At 40.1% G+C, this 22407-nt stretch overlaps 1 protein-coding gene across 5 annotated transcripts in view; it reads right to left on the bottom strand.

Annotated features, from left to right (window-relative positions):
* Positions 1 to 22407, bottom strand: part of LOC148870508 (regulatory-associated protein of TOR 1-like) — a 51810-nt gene that overhangs the window by 6781 nt on the left and 22622 nt on the right. For all 5 annotated transcript variants that reach the window (XM_088971371.1, XM_088971370.1, XM_088971373.1 and 2 more), the window contains 10 exons: positions 22144 to 22307; positions 20046 to 20200; positions 19787 to 19931; positions 19599 to 19677; positions 19371 to 19472; positions 18066 to 18149; positions 17839 to 17949; positions 16382 to 16735; positions 16081 to 16267; positions 13155 to 13775 (listed from right to left, as the gene is read on the bottom strand). In XM_088971371.1, the coding sequence (XP_088827497.1) occupies positions 13155 to 13775; positions 16081 to 16267; positions 16382 to 16735; positions 17839 to 17949; positions 18066 to 18149; positions 19371 to 19472; positions 19599 to 19677; positions 19787 to 19931; positions 20046 to 20200; positions 22144 to 22307 (2002 nt within the window). The remainder of the gene's footprint in view (positions 1 to 13154; positions 13776 to 16080; positions 16268 to 16381; positions 16736 to 17838; positions 17950 to 18065; positions 18150 to 19370; positions 19473 to 19598; positions 19678 to 19786; positions 19932 to 20045; positions 20201 to 22143; positions 22308 to 22407) is intronic.

Genomic DNA, 22407 nt, shown 5'->3' with positions numbered 1-22407 from the left:
CCTCGGTTTTGGAGGGTGGTACAAACCAAATATGGAGATAGAAACTTCGGACTCGGTTCTGAGAGCCTCAAATCAGTCATATGGAAGCTCAATTTGGAGAGGAATTGAAAAAGGTGGAGTCATCCTCAAAAGGAATCGTTTAAATTGGGGATGGTACTCAGGTGAAGTTTAGGAATAATATTAGGTGCTGAGAGTGACCTCTTCTTGAAGCATTCCCTATCTTGTTTGAGCTGGCTGCTGACAAAGATTCCATAGTTATAATGGAAGTGTAATGTAGTTCCCGCAGTTCAGAAGACACCTGAATGATTGGGAGCTGGATGCTATGGTGGAATTGCTACATTTATTATACAGCACACAGGTGGAGTCTGGGAGCTCAGATAGAAGACTGGGCAGTGGGAGAATTCAAGAGTATGCTCTGCGAATTCTCTTTGCAATGTACTTGGTTCAGAAGAGCATTTAGCCCCTGTCAAACAATTTGATCCAAGAGAGTAACCGCAAAAGTAACCTTCTTGATTTGGACCGCCTACTTGAACAGAATTCTGACTATAGACAACCTGGTACAGAAGGGTATAGTGTTGGATTCAACTGACTGTGAAACATGTGCAGGGCGCTAGAAACCACTGAACCACCGATTGCTACATTGCAATTTCTCTTACAATCTATGGTCTAAAATATGGAAACTGTTTGAAGTAAAGAGCTGTTGTCCACGGTCAGTGGTGGAGTTGGTAAAGGGTTGGATGGTTGAAAAGATGAGAAAATAGGAAAATTGAGTCGGAATATGATCCCTGCTGTGGTTTTTTGATGTTTTTGCCAGGAGAGAAGAGAAATGCAAGAATGCTCAAGAACAAATGTACAGCTCGGTCGATACAATTTTTCAGAAGCTGTTAGGGGAGATGTTTTCATGGCTGAATACAGATAAGTTGTTTAAAAATATAGATTATAATTCCTTTTTTGTATATGGAAATCTTTGGTTATGTTTCATTGGATTAAGAGAGATGCTAATTGCTTGTCTGATGCTTTGGCCAAGCAAGGGGTGGGAAGTAAAGTTTGTTCTGGGATATGCTGTAACTTCTTTTTGTGGGGGGGAGCTAAGAGAGTTTATCTCCCCTCTCCTCTTTGTATTCGCATAATTTTTTTAATGAAATCCATTCAGTTATGGATTATATAAATTAAATTTTAAAAATACTAATATTAATTCAAAAAAATGTCAGAAAATGCCAAAAAAATGCAAAAAATATTAAACATAATATTAATAAAAAATATAAACTTAAATTTTAAAAATAATGTTTTAAAAAAACCTATTATCTAAAATTAAAATACATAAACATAAAATGAAAAACTTATTTAAATGAAAAATTAAAAATAAAATCAAAGATATAAAACATTTTCAAGCATGTAAAACCCACAACCTCTTTTTTTCCTCAATTGCATTACTTCAAGTAGCTAATGTGATGTAAAACATATTACATTCCTAATTCTATGAGCCGCCTTTGTGCCATGCCCCTCGACTCAAGTTCATGTTAGCATCTTAAATTCATAATTTTCACACAAAAAATAATGATTTTATAATTTTAATTGCCTTTTAAGAATATATTTTATTAAGATGAATGAATGAATAACATTAGCAAATAGGGGGTGGTTGGGGGTCCGAGGGCAGAGCCCTCGGCCCAACCACTAGGTTCAAAAAAAAAATGCAAAAAAGAGAAATTTTCAAAAGGCACATTGTTGAGGGCCCGGGAATAGGATCTCGTCATGGGTCGGTCCACGGGGAAAACCTCCTGTTTTACCTTGTTCCTTCCTGCTCGTGATGAACCTATCTTGGCGCCTTTGGTGATTTGTCCAAGAGATCACCAACTCTCCTAACTCACTCTTGACTGAATAATTTGATCTCTCATTCAATAATGGGGTCTCCTTAAATAGGAGATTACAAGAGTCCTAATCAAGGGGAGTCTCCTTGCTGAATAGGGAGACTTCCAGTTCTATCTTGCTAAGGATAAGATAAGCTAATCCTAATCTGATAAGCTACTAACAAGATAAGATAAGCTAAGCTAATCCTAATCTGATAAGCTATTAACAAGATAAGATAAGAGATAAGAACAATAAGATAAGAACAAGCAAAATGAGCTAATCTAATCTAGATAAGGTTGCTGCTGCCGAACTGGATAGGATGAGCATCACTGAATCCTTGCTGCTGCTGGCGGTGGGCCCGGGGCCTATTGCTGCCGGCGGCGATGATACGTCTTCCCGAGGAAGGCATCCATAACATTACTCCCCTCCTGGACTACGAGCTTGTCCTCAAGCTCGAAAGCTGGATATGTGGCTTGGAACTCTGCCGACGGGATCCATGTGGCTTCTGTTGGTGGTAGATCACACCATTCCACCAAGACTTCAAGGATTCCACGATTGAAACCAGAGCGGTGACAATTTTAGGCTGGGGGACCAGTTTGCCATCTTTCAAGGGTGGTAGGGAGGGAACTTGGTCCGGGGGAACACCCATAAATGGTTTCAGCAAGGAGATGTGGAAGACATCATGAATTCGGCTAGTCTCTGGCGATTCCAGCTGGTAGGCCACACTGCCAATCCGTCGCAGAACCTTGTAGGGCCCATAGAACTTAGGGGCCAGCTTCGAGGCAGCCTTATGGAGCAAGGAGCGCTGCCGGTAGGGCTGGAGCTTCAACCAAACAAATTGTCATGGATCGAATGACAATTCCCGGTGGTGCTTATCATAGTGGAGCTTCATGCGGAGCTGGGCCTGCTGTAAGCGAATGCGGACGTCGGCGAGGAGGGCGTCGCGGTCCTGTAAGGAGTGATCGACTGCGTCCAAGCGAGTAGATCCGGGCTCGTAGGACATCAAGCGAGGATCCCTGCCGTAAACGACGCGAAAGGGAGTCATGCCAAGGGAGGAATGGTAGGCTGTGTTGTAGTAGTACTTGGCCCAAGGAAGCCATTCCAACCACCGCCGAGGTTGATCGCCTACGAAACAGCAGAGATACATCTCGATAGTGCGGTTAAGCACTTCCGTCAGACCGTCGGTTTGTGGCCGGTAAGCTGATGAGTAGGCCAGGGTGGTGCCGTGTAGTCGAAATAACTCTTTCCAGAAGGCAATAGTGAAGACCGGGTCTCTATCGTTGACGATGGATTCCGGCAACCCATGTAAGCGAAAGATATGTGTAAAGAAGGCGAGGGCAACCGAAGTCGCACTGTACGGGTGTGATAGAGGAATGAAGTGCGCGTATTTAGAGAAGCGGTCGTCTACCACAAAGAGAACTGATTTGCCCCCTACCTTGGGAAGTCCCTCAATGAAGTCCATGGAGATGTCGGCCCAGATCTGCGATGGGATGGAAAGGGGCTGAAGGAGGCCTGCCGGGTGTAGGTTTTCCCATTTGTGTTGTTGGCATGTGGAGCAATTATGGACAAAATCTCAAATAGAAGTCTTCATACCTCGCCAATGGAAACCAGTCCGGATGTGGTGTAGTGTTTTTTGAATGACCTCATAGGTGGAGTTATGGATGTTGGTGATGATGGTGGGAATCAACGGGTAGTCTGCTGGAAGATGGACTCGTCCCTTATACAGTACCAACCCGTCGTGAAGTGACCAATCGGGGTCGGCCGTGCTGGTCTGGATCTTCTGCAGTAAGAGCGACCATTCCGGGCACTGTGGTGCTGCCTTCTTAATGTCATCAAACAGAGAGATCCGAGGTTGGGAAATGCTACATAGAACCATCGCGTCTTCTTCTCGCCTAGACAAGGCATCAGCTGCGCGATTGGAGGATCCCACCTTATATTCCACCCGGAAGTCAAACCCGAGCAGTTTGCTAACCCAATGCTACTGAGGGGAAGTGGTGAGACGCTGCTCTAACAGGTATTTGAGGTTGTAATGATCAGTTTTGACGATGAACGACCGTCCCCACAAATACGGCCTCCAGTGCTGGATGGCTCGGGCAAGGCCGATTAGTTCGCACTCATAGGCTGGAAGCTTCAGATGCCATTCAGCCGATCTATGGCTGAAGAAAGCGATCGGGTGCCCGTGTTGCTGTAGTACGGCCCCGATACCCACTCCGGAAGCATCGCACTCGACTGTAAATTCGAGGGCAAAATTAGGTAATTGCAGGACAGGGGTTGAAGACAGTGCATTTCGTAGTGACAAAAAAGCTTCATCAACTACATCGTCCCACCGAAAGGAGTTTCTATTCAACAGGTTGGTTAACGGGGCTGCCAACACTCCATAGTTTTGTACAAATTTGCGGTAGTAACCCGTTCAACTGAGGAACCCGCGTAAGGCCTTGGCGGATTGAGGTTTGGGACATTCTGTTATAGCCTAAATCTTGGAACTATCAACTGTGACACCCTACCCATGGATGATGTGGCCGAGGTAAAGAACCTGTCGTTCCTCGAAGGAGCACTTGGACCGTTTCAGGAATAAGCTGTGTTGGCGTAGGAGTACGAAAACGGTCCTCAGATTGTGGACATGCTCTACCCATGATTTGTTGTAAACGAGGGTATCATCAAAGAAAACTAAAACAAATTTGCGCAGATGGGGCTGGAATACCTCGTTCATTAGTGCCTGAAATGTAGATGGTGCATTGGAGAGTCCGAATGGCATGACTAAAAATTCGAAGTGGCCATGGTGGGTGCGAAAAGCAGTCTTCTTCACGTCACCGGGAGCCATGCGAACTTGGAAATATTCGGACATGAGGTCCAACTTAGAGAAATACTGGGCACCATGCAACTCGTCCAACAGTTCGTCCACAACGGAAATAGGGAACTTATCTTTGATCGTCCAGTCATTGAGTTCTCTATAGTCAACACAGAACCTCCATGTTCCATCCCGCTTCGCCACCAACAGAACCGGTGAAGAGAAGGGGGAGTGACTTTTGCGTATGATCCCTTGGTTCAACATCACTGTACATTGTTTTTCTATCTCATCCTTCTGCAAGTGAGGGTAGCGATAAGGCCTGACAATGACTGGTGCTGAACCCACCACCAAAGGAATACGATGGTCGCAAGCTCAGGAAGTGGGAAGGCCCTTCGGTTCCTGGAACAGATCAAAAAACTCGGCGAGAAGTTTTTCCATGGCTGCCGGTTCTGTCTGGAGTGCATGAACTTGCGGTGTCTTTTCTTTTACCCTGCAACCGTGCCATGAAACTTGCTTGCCGTTCAGATGGAAGGTCATGGCGAGTGCGCTGAAGTCCCACAAAATCGGGCCTAGGGTAGTTAACCATTTGACCCCGAGAACAATATCGAACCCATCCAATGAGTACAAATAAATCAACAAGAATTAGTTCAGAATTGACCTGTACTGGGACGTCCTTACAAATCCCTGGACTGTGAACTTTTTCACCATTTGCGACGACTACCTGTAGTCGCGGCCAGAGTTCCATTGGTAGTTTTAACTGCAAGGCTGCATGTTCACTTATGAAGTTGTGTGTGCTCCCTGAATCGACGAGAATGCGCACCGGCTGACCTGCGATCTATGCATGTAACTGCATGGTCTAATAGGTTTTAATACCGGTGATTGCATGGAGAGAGATCTCTGGTTCGAATGGGACGGGTTCCCCTTCCTCCTCTTGCTCATCTATGAGAAGGCAAAAAAGCCTCTTGCATCTATGTCCTACCGAGTAGAGGTCATCACAGTTGAAACATTGATCTCTCGCTCAGCGCTCTGCCATTTGTGGTCGTGGGAGGCTTCATTTCCCAGCTGGTAGCAGAAGAGGGGGTCGTTGCTGCTGGTCTTGGGGGCACCCACGAGTTCGATGGACGACCCACATTAAAAATTACGTAGCTGAGCTGTAGCTTGCACTCAAATGCGCGAGCTAAGTTCATGGTTGTGACCAAATTTGAAGGATTCTGCATCTCAACATCCACTCGCAGGGGTTCTACTAACCCTGTTGTGAACATATCTACTTGCTGGTCTGGTCGCACGGAGGATGCCCTCGCGAGGAGGGTTTGGAACTGTTGTTGGTATTCAGCAATTGTTCCGGTCTGTTTAAGGTTAATTAGCTCGCCCAGTGGGTTGCTGTTCAATGGGGGTCCGAACCAAAGAAGGCAATAGGATTTAAACTGGGGACAAACTGAGCCCGGGTTCTTCTTCTTCTAACTGATAAACCCAAAGTTGTGCTTCTTCTGTTAAATGAAAGGCAGCTAGGCTTACCTTGTCCCGGTCACTTGTCCGTTGATTCCGAAAGAATTGCTCACAGCGATACAGCCAGCCTAGGGGGTCTCCGTTGCCGTTGTACGATGGGAACTCTAGCCTGCTGTACTTGGGGATGATGGCTGCTCCATGGCCGACGGACAGCTGTTCGCCGGAAGACTCCGACAGATCTGGTTGGCGGTCGTTAGCTGCTATCCCTCCGTCAGAGTTCCTTTCCCTGTTGGAAAGAAACATCTCCATTAGTCGCCGCAGTTCTCGCACTTCACCTTTGATCTCACGAACTTCGGAGTTGGTCTCCACGAGTTGGTGCTCGAGGTCGTGGACCCTAGAAGGTAGCTGCTCCAGATCTCCCATGATGCCTTGCTCTGATACCAAGTTGTTGAGGGCCCGGGAATAGGATCTCGTCACGGGCCGGTCCATGGGTAAAACCTCCTGTTTTCCCTTGTTCCTTCCTACTCGTGATGAACCTATCTTGGCGCCTTTGGTGATTTGTCCAAGAGATCACCAACTCTCCTAACTCACTCTTGACTGAATAATTTGATCTCTCATTCAATAATGGGGTCTCCTTAAATAAGAGATTACAAGAGTCCTAATCAAGGGGATTCTCCTTGCTGAATAGGGAGACTTCCAGTTCTATCTTGCTAAGGATAAGATAAGCTAATCCTAATCTGATAAGCTACTAACAAGATAAGATAAGCTAAGCTAATCCTAATCTGATAAGCTATTAACAAGATAAGATAAGAGATAAGAACAATAAGATTAGAACAAGCAAAATGAGCAAATCTAATCTAGATAAGGTTGTTGTTGCCAAACTAGGTAGGATGAGCATCACTGAACCCTTGCTGCTGCTAGCGGTGGGCCTGGGGCCTGTTGCTGCCGGCGGCGATGGTACGTCTTCCCGAGGAAGGCGTCCATAACACGCATGCTTGGGCTAAGGCGCAAGGCACATCAGGCACTCGCCTAGGCACATTAGGCATGCGCCTTTTGAAAGTGCTGCGCCTAGGACCTGGGCGAGGCGCCTACCCTAAAATGCACTTCACCTATGCACCTAGGCATGCCTTTTAAATCACTGATATATAATATATATATATATATACTGTTAGTGTCGAGTATGTAGGGGTATTTCTGTCTTTGTGCTTCTGTTTAGGTTGCTGATGTGTAAGATTATGTTATATCTAATGTCCCTAACTTAAGTAGGGGCACATATGTCTTTTCCACAGTATTAGTAATATTAAACAAATCTGGCCAAATGGGAGAGTGAGCTTTTTCTCTCATTCGAACCAGACCTTTCTCTCCCTTTCTTCTCTTCTTCTCCTTTCTCTCTCTCTTTCTCTTTTCCTTTTTCTTTGACTGTTATCAGCCTAACAGGATTCAAGGGCAGGCCAAATATATATATATATATATATATATATATATATATATATATATATATATATATATATAATACATTCTATCAAAAAGTATATAGGGGTGGGTTTTGTGATTTTGGTCCCAGCTCATTCTAGTTTAGGGTTAGCGATCAGAGATCAAATGTATTTTATTGCTTCTTTAGTGGAAATTTTGTTATCCGAGATCCTATCCACAATAACTAGGGCTTGAGGTATTCAAAATGTCTTTGTTTTCGCTCTTTTAAAACATAATAGACAATTACTAGGCATAACAAGAGCTCACACCTATTATAAGGGGCATCACTTGGGTTAAAGTGAGACATGTGCCTTACCTCTGTGCATTTAAAACACTGCATCTGCCACCCAAGCTTTTCATTTCCAAGGAGTCACATTGCTAATTAAACACTACTGTTATAACCTCACTCCACACTATAGGGTTTCCTATACCAAAGACTCTTGGTTGCCATTATCACACCTTGATTTCAAGGATGATTCATTGCTTCTAATAGTTACCTCCTTTATCTTTTTTTTTTATCAGTGAATTGTCAGATTTATTAAATCAAAGCCCAAGATAGTACAATTTAGGGAGAGGCACGAGATGCTACCTCCCCTTTAAGGAGGGGAGATGGAAGAAACCATCAACCCTTTAGTTAAAGAACATTACAAAGGAAAAAGAAAATTACAGAGAAGCCCAATACAATGAAACCCGAGTAGCCCCTTGTTTAGCAAGATAATCAGCCAAGGCATTAGCTGATCTACCCAACCACTGAACTCTAACTGTCATGCCCATCAATAGCCATTTGACCTTTTTTAAGATGTCCTTAAGGTTCCAAGTGACAGTACCCGGGTCAGCCAACCATCCTACTACCACCTTGGAGTCTCCTTCAATTATTAAGTTTTGCACTCCAAGTTGATAAGCAATCTGTACCCCCTGTGCCGCAGCTAAGAGTTCAGCCCTCAGAAGGTCTCCTATTCCCACTAGTCCCAAAAAAAAGCAATGATGTTGCTGTTCTCATCTCCCAGTACACCATTAATCCAAAACGGTCCTAGGTTACCCTAACTACTTCCATCAAAATTCAGCTTAACAAAACCAGACCAATTCCTCATTAAATCCTCAAAGGAATAATCTTCAAAGAGCTTTAAGGATTTCAGCCACAAAATAGTCCTTGTAACAATACACTCTTTGACCTCAAGAATGCTTCTTTCCTTCTCCTGAAAAAATCTGGAATTTCTCTCTTCCCAAATAGTCCAAAAGAGAGCTGCTCTTATACACTTCAACATGATTCTCCCTCTTCTTGTGGTCCACACAAAGGTAGAAGGGGAAAACAGCAAATTTTCCTCAACTGGCAAGTTCCACCTGCACTCAAACAAATCAAATACCCAATTCCAAATGACTGCAGCAAAAGAACAAGAGATCAATAAGTGGTAACAGTCCTCATTCTGCGCTTTGCACAAAATACACAAGTTAGGGGATAAACACAAGAAAGGCCTTTTCTTCTACAAGTTATTCATCGTATTGATTTTACCATAGCACACTTCCCAACAAAACACAGCTATTTTTGGGGAAATAGGCCTAGACCAAACTTCCTTAACTAGGAAAGCCCGAGGAGAGGAAATGGAGCAATGGAAATTAAAGAAAGATGCACAAGTAAACGACCCTTTCGGAGTCAAAGTCCAAATCCTCCTATCAAAAATGAGTGGGTCCAGGCAAACAGAATCAAGTAACAATAAGAGCTCAGAAACTGATAAGGATTCCTCATCCCTCAACCCTCTACGGAAGCCAAGGTCCCAACTTGTTGACAAAGGGGTATACGGGGACAAAAGAAAAGAAGACACAGGTTCTTTTTTATAAAGGGAAATAGAGAAGAGAGAAGGGAACAGATCCTTAAGGGGCAAATTTCCCACCTAAGTGTCTTCCCAGAAAAGAACATGAGTCCTAGAGCAAGCATCATACCTTACAAAGCTTAGGAACTGTGGGAGGATGCCATGAAGTGCCTTCCAAGGTGTTGCAAGAGTTGATCGTCTGGATAACCCTGCATCCCAACCATTTCCGGAACAGCCATGGATACTTGCCACCACTTCATGCCATAACCTCTCCCTCTCTAAAGGCCATCTCCACAACCACTTAGCTAGAAGAGCTACATTCTTAAAAGTAATATTCCATAATCCAAATCCTCCTTCCTCCTTACTTCAACTAACTATCTTCCATCTAATCAAATGATCCTTCTTCTCTTGCCCCAGCTCCGACAAGAAGTCCCTCATCATCTTCTATATCCTCTTAGCTTCCCTAATAGGAATCTTAAAGACATACAAAAAGTAAACCGGAAAATTAGAAAGTGTGGGTTTGATCAAAGTCACTCTACCCCCCACATAGATATAATTCTTTTTCCAGCTTGCCAATTTCTTGCCAAACTTTTCCACAACAGGGATCCAAAAGTGGCTTTCCTTTAGGTTAGCTCCTAGGGGAAGACCTAGATAAGCTAAGGGCCCGGATGAGGTGGAGCACTCTAAGCAACCTGCAATAGCCTCTATTTCTTGAGCATCCATATTGACTCCCACCACAACTTTTTTCAAAGGCTTTTCTCATTGATTTTCTTTCTGTATCTTCTTCACTACAAAGTCTTGTTGACCTCACAAGATGAACTTCTCTTTCCTTACCATTTTTATGCTATTATTTTTTATCATTTTGTTTTTAGTCAAGATTCCTTCATTATATGACTAATATTTGGCGATTACCAAAACTCAATCATTTGAACTATGATCCTTTTGATTTTGTGTTTGCTTTGCTATCTTCCATCTAATCAAATGATCCTTCTTCTCTTGCCCAGCTCCGACAAGAAGTCCCTCATCATCTTCTCTATCCTCTTAGCTTCCCTAGTAGGAATCTTAAAGACATACAAAAAGTAAACCGGCAAATTAGAAAGTGTGGATTTGATCAAAGTCACTCTACCCCCCACATAGATATAATTCTTTTTCCAGCTTGCCAACTTCTTGCCAAACTTTTCCACAACAGGGATCCAAAAGTGGCTTTCCTTTAGGTTAGCTCCTAGGGGAAGACCTAGATAAGTTAAGGGCCCGGATGAGGTGGAGCACTCTAAGCAACCTGCAATAGCCTCTATTTCTTGAGCATCCATATTGACTCCCACCACAACTTTTTTCAAAGGCTTTTCTCATTGATTTTCTTTCTGTATCTTCTTCACTACAAAGTCTTGTTGACCTCACAAGATGAACTTCTCTTTCCTTACCATTTTTATGCTATTATTTTTTATCATTTTGTTTTTAGTCAAGATTCCTTCATTATATGACTAATATTTAGCGATTACCAAAACTCAATCATTTGAACTATGATCCTTTTGATTTTGTGTTTGCTTTGCTATCTTCCATCTAATCAAATGATCCTTCTTCTCTTGCCCAGCTCCGACAAGAAGTCCCTCATCATCTTCTCTATCCTCTTAGCTTCCCTAGTAGGAATCTTAAAGACATACAAAAAGTAAACCGGCAAATTAGAAAGTGTGGATTTGATCAAAGTCACTCTACCCCCCACATAGATATAATTCTTTTTCCAGCTTGCCAACTTCTTGCCAAACTTTTCCACAACAGGGATCCAAAAGTGGCTTTCCTTTAGGTTAGCTCCTAGGGGAAGACCTAGATAAGTTAAGGGCCCGGATGAGGTGGAGCACTCTAAGCAACCTGCAATAGCCTCTATTTCTTGAGCATCCATATTGACTCCCACCACAACTTTTTTCAAAGGCTTTTCTCATTGATTTTCTTTCTGTATCTTCTTCACTACAAAGTCTTGTTGACCTCACAAGATGAACTTCTCTTTCCTTACCATTTTTATGCTATTATTTTTTATCATTTTGTTTTTAGTCAAGATTCCTTCATTATATGACTAATATTTAGCGATTACCAAAACTCAATCATTTGAACTATGATCCTTTTGATTTTGTGTTTGCTTTGCTATCTTCCATCTAATCAAATGATCCTTCTTCTCTTGCCCAGCTCCGACAAGAAGTCCCTCATCACCTTCTCTATCCTCTTAGCTTCCCTAGTAGGAATCTTAAAGACATACAAAAAGTAAACCGGCAAATTAGAAAGTGTGGATTTGATCAAAGTCACTCTACCCCCCACATAGATATAATTCTTTTTCCAGCTTGCCAACTTCTTGCCAAACTTTTCCACAACAGGGATCCAAAAGTGGCTTTCCTTTAGGTTAGCTCCTAGGGGAAGACCTAGATAAGTTAAGGGCCCGGATGAGGTGGAGCACTCTAAGCAACTTGCAATAGCCTCTATTTCTTGAGCATCCATATTGACTCCCACCACAACTTTTTTCAAAGGCTTTTCTCATTGATTTTCTTTTTGTATCTTCTTCACTACAAAGTCTTGTTGACCTCACAAGATGAACTTCTCTTTCCTTACCATTTTTATGCTATTATTTTTTATCATTTTGTTTTTAGTCAAGATTCCTTCATTATATGACTAATATTTGGCGATTACCAAAACTCAATCATTTGAACTATGATCCTTTTGATTTTGTGTTTGCTTTGTCTCGTCTACGTATCTTCCACCATATTACTAATACACCATGTTCCACATTCATGTCCCCCTCTGTAGTATGAATTTTTTTTGATAGTAAGTTCTCTTACTATCCTAACTTCCATTATAAACTGGCTTCTCTCCTCTACCATCCAACTTATATGTTGTCTTCTGTCATGATATCTTACCCAACTCCAACGCCCCCCCCCCAATTATACAGATAATTGCTATTACTTCATAAATGCACAATCATTATTTATTGAGCCTTCTGTCATGATATCTTCCCCGCATACCAAAATTAACCACAATTCTTCCCCATACTACACCTTTCTCAATTATTTTCTTTTATACATGTCATATGTCTCCCACCCTCCACTAGTTTTCCCCATCTGCCCCTTTTTTTCCCATGAGCCACTTCATTATCTTATTCATGCTTTTGACCTTTAAATTTCCTTCCATCTACAAAATCTACTTTTCCCACTGTTATTGATAGCAATTAAGGTTCCCATACCACATGCATGAAGCAGTATCTCTACCAAATTAATCCACACTAACTTCAATGTGGAATGAGCCTTAGCACTCGAGCCAATAGAGACCGATGGTAACGGAACTCAAGACTTCTATAATGTTTGTTTTCCAATGTCAGCAACCAATTTTCTCACCTCTACCAGAAGTAATGTGTTCCATTAAGCCATTGCCCAACCTGCTGCTACCTCCTTGATGTCTAGAACAGATTTCACAAACCATCCAACTAGACATGCATCCAACAACTCCAATCTCTGCTTCACTCTTCCACAAGATGAAACCGCCTCCCTACAATCCAATTATGAAAGATATCACTTGTTTCTTCTGGTTGGTTCCATCACTAGGCTATTTCCAGACAAACCGATTCGAATTGCCCTGTATTTTAATAGCTGATTTTCAATAGAAGAGGGTTCAGAGGTTAAATAAAATGTGCAGTTCGCATCTCCATGGAAAGAATTCAATGTACCATATATGGATTTTTGTATGCATCATCATAAACAAACAACAATAAGGAGATGCAAGTCATACCACATAAAAAGCTAATCAGAACTTACCTGCATTCATGTCAAACCAAGAAGAAGATCTTGCCAGTCCAACAAGATTAGGGGTTGGAGGCGTAGTTGCACCATCCCCCAGCCGAATGTTGCCATTATTGAACCGTGGTGTCTTAGTAACCTGTTCAATACCAATTATGGATAGTACTCGTCGACCAAGGCCTGCAATTCGAGGTGATGGATCTTTGGCAAGGGTACACATAGCCAACACACATTGTGAATATATTCCACTGTCAAGAGATCTAGACCTTGAATAGTTAAATACTCCATTAGTGACATTTTCATTTAATAGTATGCCAGAATCAGAATGTTGAGATGAATCATCCGACAATGGAGACTCATGTGTTATTCCTGAAGCAGAAAGGGGACTGCTGGTGGAAACCCTACCATCTAGACCCATAGTTGTGCTGTCACTGCTGACTCTCGTAACAGGACCAATTTGAGAAGGAATTGCACCTCCATGCTGGATAAACTGACTTGTGCTGGTATAGCAACTTCCTGGATTTCTAATGCTAGCCAATGATGGTAAAGAATTTAGCCGAGAGGTAGACTGTGGCTTCCAATATGCAGCAGTAATTGACTTCAGGTGCCTATTGTGACCAAAGGCAAAGCGTGCAAGGGCTGTCAGAAAATAACCCAACTGTCAAAATATATCCAGCTTTTTGTTATCATTAACAGATCACTGCTAATCTATTTTTATTTATGGAAATGAATCAAATAAACTTATTGAAAGTGCAGTTTAAGGCACAATGGATGAAACAATAGTCCATGCATAATCAACACTATGTTAGCAAAACCAATTTAAATATAAAGAGAAAGATTGAATAATCTTGAAGCAATATCAGATGTAACACAAATTAAGACCTAAGCAGAAAATATAAGTATAGTGGTAAAGGCCTTTATTAATGATTGTCCAAATAGAAACTACAGGCAAGGCATATTTCTAAATTAACACACAAAAAAGAGAGAATTATGTATATATGACATGTATCCCAGAGATCGAAATGACCTTTCACTATCTTTTTACATCAAGATGGTCATTTATTTCTTTTCCTTTTTTTCCTTTTTTCTCCTTTTTTTGATAATCTTGCAATTTTTCCTCCATGACATTTTTTTCATCAGTAACTAATATTTTTATTGGTGTAAAAGAATACTTTGTAAAAGACATGCCAGATGCACCCCTTCATTTGGCCTAATACCACTAACCACCCATCTCTTATTCTTGCAAATCCCTTAAGGGACCAAACCCCAAAATAGCATATTCCTAGTGGTTCCTAGTTTTGCTAATGCATCTGCCAAGTACTTGGCATATCTTGGGATCCACTTATAACCAGTTTTTAGCTTCTCTGCCAGAAGTCTAATATCCCTAAGATGCTCTATAAACCCACAATACTGTGTTTCTGTTCTTTGGAAATAGAACAAAAGGATTGGCCAATTGGCGACAAGAGATTTGGCTAACCTAAGGCCTTTCAACACTGCTGCCAGTTCAGACCTTATTGAGCCAACTTGGCCAATTGGCTCTGAGAACAATGTCATAATGTCTCCTTTATGACAACTAAAATTCAAAGCTGTTAGATGCCAAAATGGATGATGCATCATCAATCATTGGCCCAAAGTGCAAAACTCCATAGGTGAACATTTACAGGAAAAGTCCCATGGTATGGATTAAAATTTCAATATGAAACCAAGTTTTGAAATGATTTTATCAACAATCTTAATAAAAGTTTTATTATTCATCAAAAAAAAAGTTTTGAATTAATTTTGGAACCCATAAATTTAAGAATTTATCAAAAAAATAATTCATCAAAAAAAGATAACTGTGATAAATAAAACTTTTATTTCTATCACTTCCTTTTTTTTATGCCATGTTCATGTTGTTTTGTTTATAAAAACAGTAAGATATTTAAAAATAGCACATCCATGCTATTATTTTCACAATCTCAATTTCATCGCTCCTATTTCTTCTACTTATCTGGTTTTATCCTATTTATTCACTGAAACTATAAGGATTTTACAGTCCATAGATATCTCATTTTGGTTGCCCTCAAAATCAGAAACAAAAGAATTTTGAAAGCTCAACCAAAGTTCTAATCAAACCATAGCTGCAAGAAAATTTCTATTTCTTTTGATCAGTAACTGCAATAACTTCATTGAAAGTCCAGAAATTCTAATTTCTAAATACTCACTATGCCAAATAATCCCAGGTTTCCAAGACTGAATCCATCAAAGTTCAGCTTGATGCATCCATTAAAGTGTATTCTAGACAATTTTCCATCATAAAGGTGTCAACCTCTTTTCCATGAATTTTTTCATTAAGATTAAAAAATGCCCTTAAAGTTCTTACTTATCAAAGACAAAGATGTGGACATGCATACACACCTTAAATTTCTACTATTCACTCAGCCCCCTTTTTCCATACTACCTAGCTTCTATGCAACTACAACCATGCTCCCACCCTCCAGTTCTTTGCAGACTCACAACCATTAACCCCTTTCCATGCTACCTAGCTTCTGCGCAACTATCATGCTCCCACCCTCCGTTCATTAACCCTTTATCTTTTACATTTCTACTATTCACTCAGCCCCCTTTTCCAATAATTCCATGCTACCTAGTTTCTGTGCAACCACAATCATGCTCCCAACCTCCTGTTCCTTGCAGACTCACAATCATATGGAACATGGGGAAACAAGGAGACAAGATAAAATGCCATCATTCTTGTGGGAAACAAGAAGCTTTTCCCTTCACAATCAAGCTCTTCCCCCTCTTTCAGACAATAACCAGGAAGTTATAACGATAGGACATGAATGCCTAGAAGGGTATAATCTGTTTGAATTTTTTAAAATTGGAAAAAGCACATTAAAATCCTAGCTGTTTCCCAACAAATAAAAGAGATAGCCTAATAGTGAAAGTTTGTCTGGTTACATACCTACAGAAACTTCAGCCCTGACCAATGGGCTTCCGTCTGAAACAATAGTCAAAAGGATTCTAATAATATTTATCTCAGCCCTAATCTTTTCATCATCATCACTGTCATCATCCGCTCCAACCCCTCTACACGAGTCAGTTCCAATGTCAAGAAGGGTGCCCAGAGCAAAAACAGCAGAAGCTCGAACCTGAAACATGGTAGTTTCATATGTGTCAAGGTTGCAAGATTTGGTAGGAGACCTCAAAGAACTATTAAACCCAATGAGAGAAAAGCAAGAAATAATGAAATACAGAAACAAAACCTCAGGTTGGGGCTCTGACAGTAGAGGTGCACAAATTACAGGTGCATCTGCCTGCAAACCTATTGTCTGTGCCTCTAGAAAATCTTCCCACAGCTTCCCTACACAGAGACAAAGCCACTGAAGAAGTAATGGCTCAGTCTGTGTGTCATGGGGAATTGCAATTTGAAGATGTTTCAAGCAAACATGTAACAAATCAGCTTTAATACAAGCTTCCTGACCCAGTCTGTGCCCATCAACAATGACAGCCAAAACGAATGCAGCCATTGCCCGCTGCTCTGGATAGGCTTCCATGCTATCAAGGAACCTGATGAAATATGTGTGCCCACCATCCTTTACAAGATCAACCTGGCAAGACTAAAATTCCACAAAAAAAGATGGATAGTATTTCAAAAACGCATGCTTAACAAGACGACAAAAGAAAATACGCAAATAATAGAAGAAAATGAGATACTGTTACTGAAAAAAGAAAAAAAACCAAATATCAGTGTTATCAAAGTGCAAACTAATCAAATGACTAGTCAATCGAGGAACACACAAACTGCATCACTAACTAGTTAGACAACACTTATTTTGTGATCACCTAGGGTGAATACTGACTAAGAATCAACTATACTGACTAGGTTGATTAAAGGCTAGCAGCCTAGTTGATCCAGTCAACCACAAAATAAGTTTTATTTTCCCATATTTATCTCTAACCATTTAAAATAATATCATATGTGCCTTTATTTTGGTATATGCAAAACTATTTATTTTAAGTTCTTCTACTTCTTCCACCCAGCAGTGTACTGGTGTTCAATTGCCACTTACAAGGATATCACACCAATAGTCAAATTCCAGTCATTCCTTGAAAGACAAGGATTGTCACCCCCTATCTTAACCTATCCAGCCTTCTTTTTAATGTTTGCAAAAGAATAGACAATAAATTAAATACTCTATATCATTATTTCAATGCATATTTGTAGTTTGTATTGATGTACAACCAATATTGCATCAATATCTTAAATGTAGAACATGTTTCTTCCTGTCAACTAGTCAGCGCCTAGTCACTTCATTGCCTAGGGAAGCCATACAACTAGTCACTGCCTCACCACAATGGCAACACTGCTAAATATTAAAGGATACAAAAAATTAAATTTAAATATGAAATGTGATACTAGCAGATTTTATAACCTCAAATAGAGAATAAGTAAAAAGAGCTCAGTTGACTGAAATCATGTGCATTTTGCTTTCTGATACAAGATAAAATACTACTACCCTAGAGAAAAAGGGCCCCATCAACAATGCAAATGCTTCTGTAACTGACTACTACTCAACATGACAAATTAAAATCATATGGTTCCTCTACTAATTAAAAAAAAAAAAGTCATATGGTTCCTCGCTTTTTTTCTGCGTTGAAGTCAAAGAATGTGCTAAATTTTAAATGCCATCCATGAATTCCAAAATGGATAGAGAAAAACCTTGTCAAGTGCAAGGATCTTTGTCCAAATGAATACAAGAATTTGCCTCAACTCCATTGCTGTTGTTTGAAGCAACTTGAGTACATATGGAAAGATCCCAACAGATAAGGCCTACAAAAAGCAGCAGCGGTTCATTTATTCAGTAAGAATGGCATACCTAGCAACTACAGTCATACACTGACAAAGAGAACAATGTACAGGGACAAACAGAAGAGATAAATAATTACCAGATCAACAGCCCAAGGACCCATATCAAGAAATCTTCCAAGAAGTACCAGTGCACGAAAGCGATGGCATTGACTAAGCAAAACCTACAACAATGGATCAATATTTAGGCATAAAAGAAATAACAAGGGAGGTCAAAGACCACAGATATCAGTTTCTGTAAAGAATAAAATGAGAAAGGAAAGAAATAATCAAGCACCTTTTATACAACTCAAAAAGGAATGAGTGAAGAACATTCTAAAATATAGGAAGTACAGAAATTAAAAAGTGATTTAGGAAGGACAAAAACAACAATATTCTATACAATTAGCTCTTGCACCAAATCAGCAAGGGATTGGCAATAATACTGCCAAAAAACCATAACAATGGAAATGACAGCATTTACCATCACCATCTCTAGATGGTACTCATCTTGTAGCACTCAAGTATTAAGTATTTATCATCTTATTTCATATCTGAAGAGTAGCTGCCAAAGGGGAATTGATTGGTGCAATTGTAAAATATCCATTGACAAGCATGAGAATGCAGCTTCAAGTATGAGAGTATACACTCTGCAAAAAATAAAATAAAATAAAATAAAACAGAGGTTATCTCCATATTCAATTCATCCCACCCAAGACCCTGTATAGCAGGGACTGATACTGGATAATGGGTATGATAACCAGATATAGGCATGTATACAGTACGGGAAATGTCGTTACAACTCTATTTCCTGAAATCTCAGACATGGATACAGGAACAGGTATCACATATAATACGTGCATATCATACTTTGTATCTAGTCTTTGGAACTAGGCATGTACAAGTATCTGGGTATGACAGGGTAAAGGCCTTCCTGCCAGCACAAAAACTCTATCCAAACCAATATAAACATGAAATTTGAATTGTTTTATGCAATCCGATGTGTAGTTGAATGATTATCATAGCAAATCCTGAATGATGCCATGGACAATATCATGGGGTCCTCGCCCCCATTAAAGGGAAATAATGACATTCCATGTTTTAAAACATGCCTCCTATAGTGTGGCTCTGAAAGACTGAAACTACCTTACATTTCCTCCAACAAAGGATATGAGTAGAATTATAAATTATTAACCAATCAACATGTTTTAACTTTGAAGATGTATGGCAACAGATAAGGCATGGTTCACTTAAGACGGTTCAACCAAGACTACTCACTAAAGGATAAAGAAAGAGATCTTTCCAGGAGATGCCCAGATGCCCAAAAATGTAAGTACCATAATATATAATTTGATACAATTAATATATCCTTCAGCTTGAGAGGGACCACCTAGAAAGCACCTCACCTGAAGAACAATGGGTAACTGCTCAGGTGGTTTTTTATGCTCAGATCCATGGTCAAGCCATACTTCAAAAGCTGTCAGCTGCTCCGTGAAAAAAGGACTTGGCTGCAAGTTAAACCAGAAACAACTCAAGTTTTTCTAATGGCAATAGAAAATGCAAAGTGCAGTATTCAACTATCGTTCTCTAAACTACAAAACTTTTGAATGAAGAAATACAAACAAAGCAGACACCTGGAACTCTGCATTTGGTTCCTCAATCAAGGAAGGTAGTTGAGAAAGGCAAATTTCAGCAGCCATGTCCCATGCATCCCTGTACCAAAAGTAACACCAATAAGAAGGAATGAGTAGGAATATTCGAGACAGTATTGCTTCAGTTTACCTAAAAAGAGTGTCATGAAGACTTTTCTAGAGATAGTTACCACATATGATGCTGATGAGTTGGAGGCAACATTGGATATGAAATTGGTGAACAATTTGCGGATCGCATAATCCGTTCAGCAAGTAAAAAATTTCGAAATAGACTGGCAACTAGTAAGTCTTGCCTGAACAACCTCTGAAAACGTTCTGCAGGAAGCCAAGTTCAGTATTGACTACAGGATACACCAAAGGAGAGAGCGGGGGAAGGAAAAGAAGAATCGAAGATAAATATTACTTAGAAAATTTATAGTAGCTGGTTACCATGAGGGAGGACATTCCAAGCAATAGTGTCAGTCACTGCTGTAAAAATCCAGTTAAGTTCACCAAGAAGTGTTTTCCGATCATTTTGGCGGCCAGGAATGTTGTCTATGAGCGTGGGATTAATTGTATCACGAAGTAATGAACGTGTACGGAACCTGAAAACAGAATGCAACATGTCGAAAGATAAAACTGCTCAATATCACCAAAACAATATACAAGCACCATTAGAAGCAAAGGAAACAGCCACCACTATAGTATAGTAACAACTGTCATTTTGCCGGTAAAAGCAGTACAACTGTTAAAAGCATACAAGAAACAACTGTGCAGAGAGTGGGGATTCCACTGAATACCTAGAGCAGAAAATAGGTGCTCACCATACAACATTAGCAGGTGATACAAAAATGACAGTATATTCATGCAAAAATTACAAAATGGAACAGGGAGATATTACAAAGTATTAGTATTTGAAACACAGCCCAGGTCACTGAGTTGGGACCAACCTTATATCATATTCACCATCAGCACACCAGTACCATATTCAAAGAAAGAGATCGAATAAATATAATTGAAATTAAAAGACCAAATAAATCAAAAACAACCAAATTACCCAAGCCTGGAAACTACAGAAAAACCTATTTACTAGCAAACTTAGCATTTCAAATCCCACAGAGTACAATTCTTGTCTCACAACAACCTCCTCTTCCACCTAACATTAATCCCAACGAATGCAAAGCTACTTGCTTTACACAAAATATAATGGATAACCCCCCAACGACAAACCAACCCACTAAGTTAGGCCATTATCAATGAAAAAGATGATGAACAAATCCATCCATCCATTCTATTCAATGCGATAGTAGATAAGAAGTTGAAGTCACCTCTAGGCCCTATTATATGCATATAGTAGGGAGTAGGGATTAGGGAACAACCCTACTCTAGGAAATGAACCATCAAACCAAAAGAAAGCACCAACCTTGCAATACGGAAAGTGACAAGACTGAGTGGAAGAGCCAAGGCTCTTAGGGAATCATCCCTTTGCTACCACGACCTATCTAGAGGTAAGGATTTTGATGAAAAAATCAAATAAAAATGGATAAAAAAAGATCCTAATAAGTGGCATTAACAAAAGCTGGATGTGGTGCACTTTATCTGTCCATCTTAAAGGGGTTTATAAAATAGATTGTAATTTTTATTCATATGGTTTTCCTCTCTGAAAGATTAACTTTGGCTTATAAAGCCATTTTTCATGCATGCGTGTTATATGGGAGGGTAGGGGCCACTTATCTTACCCAACTGCATAATTTTTCATTGTAGCTGGGTCACATTTATACATGTTTTACAGTTTTTGCACAAATGCAATACATTATTCACTTTCTCCCACCCAAGAGGAGGGGGACCTTGTATTACCAATATTCAATGACAAAGGCCAACGAATCAGCATACATGTTAGCAATTAAACAAACTTTACAAAATCGAACAAAAAAGAATACCATAGTCCATTACAAATCTCTAAAAGACATTTAATTCCTTGTTTGAAGGTAGAGATGAGAAAAAGAATAACAATACTATATTTTAATCACGAATGAACACAAATAAACCATAAGGTTTTGCTCCGAGTTATGAAATTCAAACAGAGATAAGTCCCTGAGTTGTTGCTTCAGAGACATCCTATTACCACTTGAAAGTCCCCTGCCACCTCAAAGTTGTTAAGTTTATATTTTTTATCAGTAATTTAAGTTTTTTTTTTTCTTTTTGCATCTTTGCAGCTAACTTCAAAAAGGCGCACACCTCTATGTAACATTGGTTGGTCTATCCTCATGCATATCATTAATTAGGTTTATATACATATTTGGAACCCCTTCTCCAAAACTCACCATATTATCTCTGTAGGGACTTTATCATATACTTTCTCTAGATCAATGAATGAACACCTTATGAATCTTCTTCTTTCTAAACTTTTGTATCAATCATCTCAAAACAAAGAAAGTTATGTATGTGTTTTGCAAAAGTTACAATGCCAATATAATTTAAATATCAAACACCAAACTACACAAATAGGACTAGTGAGAACTAATAAAGAACAGGCAATGGACCTTACCATCTTAGTGCCATCTTAATTGGTGTTGTGAGGCAGGATGTGAACACGTCAGCAGGAAATTCAGCACTCTGAGGAAGAGTCTCATGTGCTTCACAGGCTGCAAGAAGAATGCAATCCTTCGAAAGAGATCCAGAGGGACCAGAAGAATTACATTCTTTTTGGAGCTGACCAACCAAAGGGAAACAAAATTAAAAGATATGCAATAGTAACGCTTTTTTTATAGGATATGCAATAGAAATGCTGCAAGACCCCATTCTGCAAAGT

This window comes from Nelumbo lutea, chromosome 2 (genome assembly GCF_056320005.1).
Source record: "Nelumbo lutea isolate HS-2025 chromosome 2, American lotus-T2T, whole genome shotgun sequence".
Classification (NCBI taxonomy): Eukaryota; Viridiplantae; Streptophyta; class Magnoliopsida; order Proteales; family Nelumbonaceae; genus Nelumbo; species Nelumbo lutea.
The sequence above is the reverse complement of the archived record's forward strand: the minus strand, read 5'-3'. Positions and strand labels throughout refer to the sequence as shown.